This window comes from Dryobates pubescens, chromosome 16 (assembly GCF_014839835.1).
Source record: "Dryobates pubescens isolate bDryPub1 chromosome 16, bDryPub1.pri, whole genome shotgun sequence".
NCBI lineage: Eukaryota > Metazoa > Chordata > Aves > Piciformes > Picidae > Dryobates > Dryobates pubescens.
Genome location: NC_071627.1, coordinates 11,958,229 through 11,971,138, shown reverse-complemented (window position 1 = coordinate 11,971,138; position 12,910 = coordinate 11,958,229). Strand labels below are relative to the sequence as shown.

General features: G+C 42.2%; 1 protein-coding gene across 1 annotated transcript; it reads right to left on the bottom strand.

The window, feature by feature from the left end:
* Window positions 1–327: 327 nt before the first annotated feature.
* LOC104304953 (kazal-type serine protease inhibitor domain-containing protein 1) lies at window positions 328–10,031 on the bottom strand. Its single transcript, XM_054168549.1, has 5 exons — window positions 9,830–10,031; window positions 9,160–9,648; window positions 4,635–4,795; window positions 2,970–3,114; window positions 328–1,494 (listed from the first exon to the last, which is right to left on the bottom strand). Exons 2-5 carry the CDS (start codon window positions 9,614–9,616, stop codon window positions 1,364–1,366), a joined length of 894 nt encoding a protein of 297 aa, XP_054024524.1. The 5' UTR covers window positions 9,617–9,648; window positions 9,830–10,031; the 3' UTR covers window positions 328–1,363.
* Between the last annotated feature and the right edge of the window lie 2,879 nt (window positions 10,032–12,910).

Sequence of the window (12,910 nt, the reverse complement as noted above, 5' to 3'; positions counted from 1 at the left end):
AGTCTCTTTGTGTAATTCAAATTGAAAGGAAAAGTCTTCCTAATGGCAAAAAAGCACAAAGCAGCTCCTTAAAGGAAGGATTTGGGGGGCACTCTATGTACATTACAAAATCTATGCAGTGTATGTGTGCGTACAGTAAGATTGCCCTTAAAGCTTCCCTATCACCATTCACTTAAGTTCAAATTACCTCAGTGTGTGCAGTAATCACTACATGGATTTGTGCATTGGGTAAAGAAGACTGAAAATCCTGAGGCTTTACATGCAGATGCCTAAACTTTGCTTCCTTAGGCTTTAGTGCTATTTTTTAGCTATTTAGTGCTAATTTTTACTGCTATTCATCTTTCCTCAGGGAGCCAATAGGTGTAACTGCTTCCCAAAAGTGCTTGTCATAGTTTAGTGTCTTCCATCATACAGTAACTTGGAGCCCTTTGTGTAATTCATTAACAAAAGCAACTGAAGAAAATTGTCAGGTTGATCACACTTTGAAGCCTTGTGGTTTTGAATTGCCTTTCATTTGCTGTCTGGTGGGTGAAACCATTTGAAAACTCTGTATTCTAGTGGTTTTCAGAACAAAACTGATGACTCTTTTTCTCCCTGCCATTTCTAGAAGTGTAGCAATGCTGAACGTACTTTAGTTGGACACCATGCAGATGGACCAGAGATAGGAAAAAGTCTTGAACAGTCCAAGGTAAGAACAAATACTGACTTGGTTGTGCAGGGTATTGCTGGGAAAACAGCATTTACTTGCTTTAGACTGCAATTGATTCAGGTATCTATTCAAAGTAAACAAAATAACACCTCAAAGACAGATCTGCCCTTGATAAGACTAACCGTGGAAAATTTCAAACGTGAAGGAAAATCTTGCAGAAACTTATGAGAAAACAAGAACTAAGGAGATTAAAACTGGTTTGCAACCTTCATGCTTAGGTTTGTTGCCATGTGAACAATCTCTTGATATTTCTGAGCACATTATAGAAAAAAGGAAATGGACACAAAGTAAAAATGTTCTCTAGCTGTGGACATTTTTGCTAGACAAATTGGACTGGTTGAAAGAAATTATGACATAATTTACATTTTTAAAATTGCTCTAAAATTTGATCCCTTCAGTACACTTGGCAGACAGGTGGATGTTTAACATTTTATTTAAGAGTCTGAATGTATCTGAATATATAGATTTACAACTGTCTGTATTTCTAGTAAGTAGCGTGATAAACTTCAGCCAAAGTTGAACTGCAGGAAGGTGGATGCACAAGTGAATGTGTGTTATCAGAGGAGCCATTGACAGCATAGAGACTTCTAGTAAACAGAGCAGTGTAAAAGGTATTGAACAACAGATTCATAAAACTTATTATTCAGAGTTGGCTCAGTTTTCATAGTCCCCAGATTCATTTTCTTCCTCATCTTCATCATCAGAATGGTCATAATATTCCCCATATTCAACACTGTAGCTTGCACTTCTACTACCTTCAGTAAATGCAAATGCAGGAGATGAGCCTGCAAGACATAATTGAATCCAGATTAAATTAGTTGTAGATAGGAACAAAGAGGAAGGTAGGGGTTTGGATCTGTACAGCAAGCTCAGTGTTTCTGAATCTTGTTAAACCTTGTTAGAAGGGGAGAGGTTTTATCCCATGTCTTGACTCGTACTACTGAAGCTCACAATATATGAGCAGATTTCTATATCAATGCACATTTTAGAAAATACATCTAATTCCCAATACTGTCAGTTTGTGAGTTCAGTCCTCTGCAGCACATCTGCATCTGATGGTATGACTAGAGCCAGTGAAGCACTGAAAACCCCTTGGCAGAAAGAAGGTCAGTGACAAGCTAGACCAGTGACAAACTCCTCTGGACCAGGAGTCACATAGAAGACAATGCATTGTTATCCAGCACTTGCCCGGAAAGCCACTTCTCCCTGGAGGAAGAAGGATGTTTTTCTGCAGGACTGGGCCCAATGCAAAACAATAGTAAAGCTATTTCTTACGTATTTCCAAACACTCATTAAGGAGCAACAACTGTTTCCTTCCTAATTTTGAAAAAAATAAACAACTAAGCAGAGCTGCCATGGTTCAAAGACTATCAGCTACATGCTCTTGTTCTGGGTGCAGTATTCCTACTAACATCAAAGGACTTCTGCAGGATCAGGAGAGTGGGATAATGTGGCTCAGCTGTATGGCTGTAATCCACAGCTTTCTGCTTTCTGAAAGGTGATATAACTTGCAACAAAATATGACAGTATTAACCCAGTGAGGGATAAAGTAAAAGAAAAGCACACAGATAAGTCAAAATATAGACATCTTTATGTGTGGCTAATAGGTTGAGAGAGGTTCTTCTCCCCCTCTACTCTGCTCTTGTGAGACTCCCTCTGAAATACTGTGTCCAATTCTGGGCCCCTCAGTTCAAGAAGGACCTCAGGGAACTGCTTGAAAGAGTCCAGTGCAAAGCCACAAAGATAATGAAGAGAGTGGAACATCTCCCTTATGAGGAAAGGCTGAGGGAGCTGGGTCTCTGTAGCTTGGAGAAGAGGAGTCTGAGGGGTGACCTCATTCATGTTTATAAAGATGTGAAGGGCAGTGTTGGGAGGATGAAGCCAGGCTCTTCTCAGTGATGTCCAATGATAGGACAAATGGCAATAGGTGCAAGCTAGAGCAGAGGAGTTCCACATGAACATAAGGAAAAACTTCTTCACTGTGAGGGTGACAGAGCCCTGGAACAGGCTGCCCAGAGAGGTTGTGGAGTCTCCTTGTCTGGAGACATTCAAAACCTGCCTGGATGCATTCCTGTGTGATGTACCCTAGGTGATCCTACTGTGGCAGGGGTGTTGGACTCAATCTTTCAAAGTCCCTTCCAACCCCTAACATTCTGTGATTTGGTGATACCCTTCATGTGCATTCTGACAAACCCATCCTTTGCAGCCTGTTTGTATGCATTTTTATGTTCTTTACATCCCAATTAAAAGAATCAGATACCGTCAATGACTTTCAGTCTTGCAGAGGCATAAGTTGCACCATGCTTGTTTTTGGTGTGGCAGATGTAAACACCTTCATCTGATTTTTTGAGGCCTTGAATCTGCAGCCATCCTGTCACACCATACTTCTGAGGCCCACCTCTTGACTTTGAGAAGAGAAAAAAAATAGTTGAAATTAAGTAGCTAGGAGACACCATGATATTTGTCAAAACAACTGGATGGATTAAACATTGTACCAGCTTTTGCTTTTTGTTTACTGCTATTATACTTCAAATCTGTTTGTTTCTGCTGCCCTGTGTTCTAACTTCTTACTGTTCAGTGCCTGTGAGATCATGCTTTCCCATCTCTGCTCTTTAAACTTCATCACCCTTCATAGGGTTCTAATTTCTGTTCCTTCTCCCACCTCTTGTCCCAGCATCACTTCTTGCTGCTGCTTAAAAGCATTACCAGCTATTCTCAAGATCAGGCATTTCTTCAAGATGAGAGTGGCAGGTGTGTCTGGGTGAGCTGTTGAGGGCTGAAGAGTCTGACCAAGCTGACACTCAGCATGCAGGGATGTGGCTGAAGCCCTGTCCTTGGAGACATTCAAGATCAGACTTGATGTGGCCTTCATGATAATCAGTCTCAACTCAAGCCTCTTAAAGGGCTGAGCTTTGTTTTTGAAACAAATAACACAACCCCATTAACAGATGTTAACTGAGCCTATTAATGAGATGGGTTAGCAGGCATGGGTGACCAGCCTTTCCATGGCTCTTTGCACCATTTTTTCTGAGCAACCTTTAAATCCCACTTGTGTTCATGCTCCCTCTGGAAACATTTCTAAATAACTTAGACTTTTAGTACTTTTTGGAACTTTAATTAGCTTTTCCTGTGATTTTCCTGTCTGCCTTTGTGTTCATGTTGTGTGTCATGCCCATTGGATCTTATGGCTTCTGTGTATCCAGAAATCTGGATCTGCCATGCAGTTCTCTGCACAGCCTCTGTCCCTGGGAGTAGGTCTGCAGATGCAGGCTTCAGCCTTGATGCAGTCAGCCCCTGCATCTGGCTCTGTTAGATTGTTTTCCCAGAATATTATTTCTATTTCAAACAATTAGCACTCTGAGTGATTTAATTTTAGCTAAAACATTCAGGTAGACTTACCTGAAGCGTGTACTAATGCTGTTTTACTCTTCCCCTCAGATTAAAACAGTGTCCTCCATAAAACAAGTTTCTTTGCTTTCCTTTTGAACACCTCAGGGACTGAACCCAAATGGCAGGTCTCCAGAAACAGCAGCTTGCAAAGGAGAAGTTTAGATACCTGCCAGAATTGTTCTTCTGCATCAAGAGCAAAAGCATTGCCAACAGCCATCTTTCCCAGAATGTGCCTTCTTTTAGGTAGCAGCCAAAACAGTTCCATTTACATGCTCATTGAGATTGTCAAGATTCTTACTGCATAAGGATAATCTTCCATCTTTTATTTCCCTGAAGGGAGCCAGATGGATACCCCATCTACTTGGACTGCCGAAGCAATGATCCCTGCGCTGACTGAAATCATCATTCTTTAGATAGCCAGTGAAGCCCCTATTGGGAATCTATTTATTGCAACACAGTTCTGTAGGAGGAATTAATTGATTAATCCCCCTGGCTCCTCCCAAACCAAATGGCATGGAAAAAAATCGAGTTTTACCTGTACAGAGATGTGGGCGTCGTCTCCTGGCAGGAACATTTTACTCCCCCTTTTTTTCCATTCCAACTGTGGCATAGGATAAGCTGACACCTCACAGCCAAAAATGACATCATTGCCTGTGAAATTCTGGGCATCCTGAGGTGGCACAGAAATAACAGGAGCTGCAAAGAACCAACAGAGCACTGCTTTAGAAGAGAACGAGCAAAGATCAACACAAGCACAACAGCATGTCACACTAATCCCTGTTTTACATGGGAAAAGTAATCTGCCTTTTGCCATCTCACAAATTCTGAAGAGCCACGTGACTCCAGGCAGCTTTTAAAGTTCAGAACACCTTGCATCCCATTAAAGGCTGAACAGGCTCTTTAAGAATGTTAATTTTGAAGGACCCACCTATCCCTCTCCCAGTGCATTATGGTGAGGCTTTGGCTGAAATGTAAAGTTTAATTTGTGGCCCATTAGCCATGGACTAGACTCAAGCCCCCCAGATTAGCACCCAGTACTTGACTGGACCTTCAGAGCAAGGCACACGAAATTTTGCAGCAAACAATCAGAGAGTAACTTGGATGTGTATGATCATTCTTAATCTCTGTTACATTTTGGGCAGCTTGAAAGCTGAGATTGCCTGCTTGTCAGAATTGTGTTTTCTGAGGACATCATTCTCTTAAATCTTGTCCCTGTCTCATACCCATGGAACTCTTGGCAGCAGGTTCCAGAACAGCTGCATTAACATGTTTCGTATTTATCCTCAATAACAGCAATATCAGTTTCATCTGATGTTCCTGGTATGAGGTGAATAATGAAAGTGATGGAAATCCACTGAGTTTCACAATGTTTTGTGTTATGATTTCCAGTTGCTTGGTTCCTATTGTTCTCTTACCCTCATTCCCCTCTACTATTTATTTATTGCCTTTGAATTGTCTTTTCCCACTTTCTCCCAAAGCAAAAGCTGATGCTAACCACGAGAGGGAGCCAGTCCGGGGATTTGGAAACACAAAAATAAACTAGCGCCTGATGCATTCAGATATGATTTAAATACATTTTCCTGTGTTTTAACAGAAAACTCAACCAATTATGTGTGATAGTAACAGACATTTACAAACTTCATTTTCAAGTGTTCAGCCAAATTCTCCCATGCCTATCTGTGTGAACTTGTTTTGCACAACTGTGTCCTTACGAACAGACCTTCACTGGTAGGATAAGCTGTGATTTTGATTCCTCAAGTAGACACATTTTTCTTGACAGCTTTAGAAAGCATTTTGATGTCTCACTGTCCATAGGTGAATGTGCAGTAGATGCTCCTTTCCTTTTACAGTCCCAGTTATGAATTATCCTCATGTTTCACAGAAGCCAGGAGCCAAGAAAAGTCAAAATACTGCTTCACCATTCACAATCAAAAGTAACACAGTATCACTCCAAACTAATGAATTAGATAATATTTTTTCCCCTTAAATAATTTTTGCTAAGCTATGTCTGATTTGAAGAAAACAGTAGAAAATGTCATAGCTTCTTTATTTATTTATTTTTTTCACTTCAAAATTTACATTTAAAATAATGTGACATAGCTAAAATATGAAGAGAATCACTGCTGGGTTGTTCTGTTACTTCCTTAAATCATCAGCAACAGGGGTCTGAATGGGAATGGGGGTGGACTAAGTGTGGAGAATCAGTATATAATCAATGTACTTAGTAACCTTGGTAAATTATTAGATAAACTGATCAAAACTAGCTTTCAGAAAATAAAAGCTTTTTCAGTGCTTATTTAGGGAGCCAGGCCTTTTTCTTCTCTTTTTCTGGTGCTAGATGAAAGATAAAAGGCTATGCTCTTCTGATGAAAGGGGTTTATTGTTATTTATTTATTCATTGGGTGCTGTATACAATTAATCCATTTGGCATCAATAGGAAACAGCAGATGCTTTGAAGGAGAAATAACAAAACAAAGTACTTTGAGCTGAGTGAAGGTTATATTTATAGCTTGGGACCAAAACCTCACAGTGTTCACTGTTTGTTTCTCATGCAAATTGGAGTCAGCAGAAAGGGAGTGCAGCAGCGAGGTTGCTGCTCTTAGAGCCAAGACTCCCTGTTGCTTTTGTCAGCAGTTGCAGCCGTGAAAAAACAGTCTAAATCATGGTGCACATTCACATGCCCACTGGGCTGCTTCAGATAGCTGCCGTGGCACAAAGGGGGCTTAGTAGCAAAACTCTAACAGGGACTGAGGCATGGTGCCCTGATGGCAGCATCTCTATGCCCTGCTGCTTGGTGAAATGTCTGGGCTCCTTCCAGGGTCTAAACCACCATCTGCAAATGAAGCATGGTCACCTGCTGCTCAGAAAGGCTGAGAAAAGGGGTGCTTGTGCTCCCCTCGCTGTGAGTCCAGCACCCACCTCAGGCTCCAGTGCTCTGCTGCAGCTGGGTGCATACACCAGCTGGATGCTTTCCTCAGCAAGAGCCAAGGACACAGGCTCCCATTTTCCTTAACTAAACTTCATACAGCACTGACATAGCTGTGAACTTTCCCCTCAGGCTTCTGTTCAATCCAGCGTGCTGAGCCATCCTAGGACATGTCTCTGCATTCCTGGAGAGAGGGTCCAGCCTTTCTGGGGACCCAGGGAAGCTGTGGGGATGCACTGAGTGTGAAGATTTCATGCATAGCAGCTGAACTCATTCCTTCTGCACACCTCAGGGGTGCTGCAAGGCCTGGTGGATGTCAACACCAGCAATTAAAAGTAGTAGTACTTCCTAATTAGACCTTTTTGTACGTGGTTGGTTGTGCTTAATTAATTAGAGCAGACCATTGCTTTAAGCCTGTATTCCTGAATACCTGAATACCTCTGCTGCAAAGTTACCAGCAGGTGCTACTAGAGCAGCACTTGTAACTGCAGTCTTCCCAAAGGGCTTGTGCTGCAAGAACTAGTGCTGTTTAATATCAGATGGAACAGCTGCCTGAGGGCTGACAGGCTTTCAGTCTTGCTGTGGGCTGCTACACATTGAGTTTCCCGAGTGTCTCTCTACTGACAAGTCTCATTTCCCAGCTTAATACCCTAATGGCAGATAAGGGATTCTTTAATGGATCGTTCTCTTGCAAATGTTCAGCCTAGAGAAAAGGCAGCTCTGGGGAGACCTTATGGCAGCCTGAAGGGGGCTACAGGAGAGCTGGGGAGGGACTTTTTACAAGGGCTTGTAGTGATGGGATGAGAGGGAATGGATTAAACTAGAAGAGGGGGGATTGAGACTGGAGATTAGGAAGAAATTCTTTATAGTGAGGATGATGAGACACTGAAACAGGTTACCCAGGGAGATTGTGAATGACCTCCCCCTGAAGGTGTTCAAGGCCAGGTTGTATGAGGCCTTGAGCTACTTCTTCTAGGGGAAGATGTCCCATTTCATGGCAGGGAGGTTGGAACTAGATGATCTTTAAGGTCTCTTCCAACCTAAACCATTCTATGAATCTATGAACTAGAGAAAGAAGAAAGCTGGTATTAGCTGTTCATCACGTTTCCTTTTAAGTGTTCAATACCTGGTGTTCATTCAATAGGAAAGCACAGCATGCAGCCTAAACTGGAGGCAGCAGAGGTGAGGAGTGGGTAAAAAGTACCTAAGTTATTCTCATATGTGGACCTTTTGCCAGAGATGCAATTTTAGATCCTCACAACTGTGACCCATTTGTGGCCCCGAGAACACTTACTTCATTTGAGAAAAGATTTCATTAACTTAAAAAAAACCCACAAAGCTTCTCATTCAGAAAACAAAGGCCTGTTCACTTTTCCATTTTCACTTTGTGTTCATGTGACTGAGATGCAAGATGCCCAGGAGTAAAGCCTTGTAATGCTGTGAAGAATGAGAAGAGCACACAAGCAGGAGACAGGATTCCCCTGCACAAACCTGCTGAGAATCCTTCCCCAGAAGACTGCATGCAACCTGAGTGTTCCTTAGGGAAATTGTTTTCATTGGATTTTGGTCTAGTATTTAGATTTCTCTTTCATGGGGTAGCTAAATTTTATGACGGTCTTCTTTGTGAACAGAGCAAACCTGTTAATTAAGCCTTGTCTTCTGTTGCCTCTACTTCACTGCTTACCATATACACAGAGTGGTGGACAGGCACATGCACACACATCTATATACATGTGTACATCTACAGATTTATGACTGAGATCTGCCTTGCTATCATCACTTAAATATCAGCTCAGCCCTCATACAATAGTGGTTATTTGCCCAGACTACCCTGTCTGCTTACCTTTCCCCAGTACACCTACAGTAAAATACCTCTTTCTCTGCTTATTCAGAGCAGTCTGTGGATCTGTGGCTCATTAGTCACCACGTGATGTAATCCACTAGTCTAATATAGAGGCTTAGAACATACAAGATTAAGTACCAGCTGCCAAACAATGTTTAATGCAAAGCAGTATTAGAACAGAATAATGGTAATTATAACAGAAATGCAGCATTAGTTCAATGAAGTTAGACTAAAGCATCTGGTGACACATCAGAAAATAAGACTCAGATTTTTCTCCAGTTTGGAGGTTACCTGATTCACATGGTCCTTTATGCTTCATGCTGATGTTCCTCTTCTCAGCATAAACCTTGCTGAATTGACAGATGTTCTCATAGGTTTTCCCATCAGATCCACAGATACTCTCTTGATACTTGCACACACACTGGGGTTCAGGGACTTCTCCAAACTTTGCTTCATCAGCATCCAGCCTGCACTCGAGGTTGTCCCCACACTGCCCATAAAAATGATTGCCCTGGTCCAAGTCGCAGATCTGACCTTCCACGTTTCCACACTCAGAACAGCAGCCGCAGCGGTCCAGTACAGTCCCAGCAAGGCAATCTTTAGGCTCAGAGCAAAGTGCCAAGTCACATTTTCCACAACTCTCTCCTTCTTTTAACAGCCTCCACCACCCTCGGTGGTACAAGGCAGGGAAACTCTGAGAAACCTGCACCAGTGCTACCAGCACTGCTGTGACCATCGGGTGCTTCATCTTGCAAATGTAATGAACAAGCAGAAAAGGTCCTTGGAGTAAAGCCAGAAGGGGGAAAAGGAAAAAAAGTAGCGTGAGCTAGTGAGAGGAAAACATCACAATCCCTTTTTTTTTGTTTTAGAGCAGAAATTCTGCTGCAAACACAGGCTTTAAAAAGAAATTAGCATCAGATTCCTAATCTGGAACTGATAATAAATATGGACACAAACCCACCGGCTTTTCTCTGCTGCAGTTTGGAATGTGAGTATTGCCTGCGCAGAAACCAAACTGCCCCTTCTGACAGCTCAGTTGAAGCTCTCTGAAAAGCTCTTTGCTCAGTGTCTCCTTCAGCCAAATTTGTAAGGCATTGCTCTACTGCAACATTCTTTTGCAGCTATTGTGGAAACGGGAAGAGGGTAAATTAGTACGAAATGAAGAAATTAATTGCTATGAACACGTCCACGTGTTCCCCTTCCCCCCTCCCCAATTCTCATCAGTTGAAAGGGACAGTCACAGAAAGATAAATGTGGGTACAAAATAACACCAAAGATACTAGCACCCTAGAGCTGAGTGCTCTTGAGACTGGAATAAGTTTTAACACCAAATTTCTTCCATTAATGATCACAGTTAGGGGCTTCCAAATGAGCAATTTACTTACAGGTTCTTTACAAGCAAAGGACAATCCAAGACAACTGGAACTGACTTTTAAGCTCCTGGATTTAAGATGAGATGTGACCAGACCCATTAAAGAACTCATTGTTCTCTCTAGGTTCAGCTTCTTTTCAGTGTTTATGGATGGCTGTGGTTTGCAACCCAAAATAATGTGGTGCACATTTGGCTGTAAGAACAAAGTGCAAGAGGTTTAGAACATAAACATGAGCAAGCCACCACAGCATCCTCAGCCACCCCAGAAGGAAGTTTTCTGAAGTATCCATCATCACTCATCTTTTAATTTCTGCCCTCATTTCTTAAGTTACACTGTGAGTATGAAGGAGGAGAAAAGAGGTAACTCTGATTTCTTTTCCTGCTTTTTCTGTGCATAAATTCCTGCCATTTCTGGGAGATGGATTTGCAGGGTCATTTCTCACCAGGTGTTGCACTTTTCCCCATACATCTCAGGATTTAGACATGCTCCCTCATCCTATGTCATACCAGAAAACTCCCATGCCTTGTAGTACTGAGATTTCTTGTCTATAGACTATAGGCTGCTGTGACCACTGTTCAAACCATGTGCAGCTCAGCAGGAGTGCATCTGACTGTCTGCTGTAGGTAGAATTGAAGCATAATGGACTTAGAGACCCTGCAATTATGGCTCAATAGCATGGGTCAAAGATCACCACTCCCTGCAAATGAAACATCTTTGTGTGTCAGCTTAAAATAACTCTGCCAGCATCACATTTTCAAGACATACATTTGAAACACTGTTAGCAAGATGAAATAAAAGAGAAATCATGCTTGTGCCTACTTGTCCTGAAACCATTCACAAATGGCTTTTTCTGCTCTTTATGGTCATGGTGCGTAGCTGCTTACCTAAGCTCAGTGAAGGATGCGTTTTGTTGTACCAGCCTTACATCCTGTGGTCACATCCATATAGCCAAATCTTCTGGGGATGTATGTTTACTTTCCATCCCAGCCATCTTTATATCCCATCTTTTCCCAAGTTCAGCTTCATACCTTCTGCACCAACTGAGATTACCTCTTGCTTTAAGTGAGGTAGCAGGCTGCTTCAAAAGCACTTCCTCTTCCAAGCTGCATATCATGCACTTGTTTTGCATTACGTTGTTAGAGCACCTCTTTCAGCCAACCTGGGGAGACCTACAGGGCTTATGTCCACATGCTGGCTGGGCTAAATCATACTCTGTAAAGCCTGGTTTTGCTTTCAACACAGAACCAGGCTGTGAAGGAGTAAATTATGTGTGTAGTTGATGCTTTTAACATTGAGAGCTGGATCAAAAGTAACCACTGAATTTAATGGGAAATTGATTTCTTGTCTCACCTTCTTATTCTGTTTAATGTGTTTTATTTCACACTTCCTCATCAAATTCTAATTGGACACTTAGTTTTGCATTACAGAGTCTACTCATCACTGTCTTGTCTATTATTTGTGCCTGCAGCTGTAGAAGACAAGGATTTGCTGGGCTCATATAAAGTTAAAAAAAAAAAAGGGAAAGAAAAAGGCTTACAGTGGGGAAACCATATATATACAAAGTGGAGCTGAAGCAAGGAAGGGTTGCAGGGTAGCTCTGCCCCTGCTAAGGCTGAGCTTTGCTTGTTGTCTTCCAGGAAACATGTGACTTGAGGGCTGTAAAACAGAAGTACATGAGAAAGTACCTCCTCTGTCCTTGCACTGAGGAAATTTGAGGGGAGCTTTCTACCATCATCTGTGAACGAATGTTTTGGTGAATCATTTCTTTAGCAGGCAGGTTGAACAGCATTAGTGCACCTCAGGCTCAGCAGGCAGGCTGGTGCTGGCTGTGCAGCAATTTCCAAAGCTATTTTTTTGCTATTTCCATATGGTGTGATCAGCACAAGGAGTTCTATCACCATTGCCTGGAAAGGGCTAGTACCCAAGATTGATGATGGGCAGCGAGGGGATGTGATCTCTTCTCCCAGGTAACTATAGGACAAGAGGAAATGGGTTTAAGTTGTGCCAGGGGAGGTTTAGATTGGACATTAGGAAAAACTTCTTTACTGAGAGAGTGGTGAGGCATTGGAACAGGCTACCCAGGGAGATAGTGGAGTCACTATCCCTGGAGGCATTCAAGAAGCCTGTAGATGTGGTGCTTCAGTATATATAGTTTAGTGGTCATGGTAGTTGGGTTACAGTGGGACTCAATGATCTTAAAGGTCTTTTCCAACCTTAATGATTCTATGAGTCTATAAAAATGGCCTGGCACTTCCTGCAGCCTCAGACTGCATCTTCCACCAGGACATGGATGTCTTGTGCAATAATTCCTGTAAGTGAATTGTTAAGGAAATTGTATTCATTTCCTGCCTTCTTCTTGGGGCCCACTGTTATGCTAAGATGCTGACTTGTACTGCATGGTTCTGCTTTGCATAGTAATAGATAAGGAACGTGGCTGATGCAATTTGAAATCCTATTGCTAGTGATTCCTGAGATGCTGCTCCTTCAGACAAGACATGGTTCAGCTCTTTATTCTGTTTTTATCTGTGTGGATGTGCATTTTACAGGAGTAAAAGTTTCTGAACCTGTCTCTTCATGGACATGCAGATCTGATTCTTAAACAGACAGGCACAGAAGCCCTGTAAGGCAAAACACAAAAAACTTCAAAGTGTCCCTTCTGCCTTCTATGT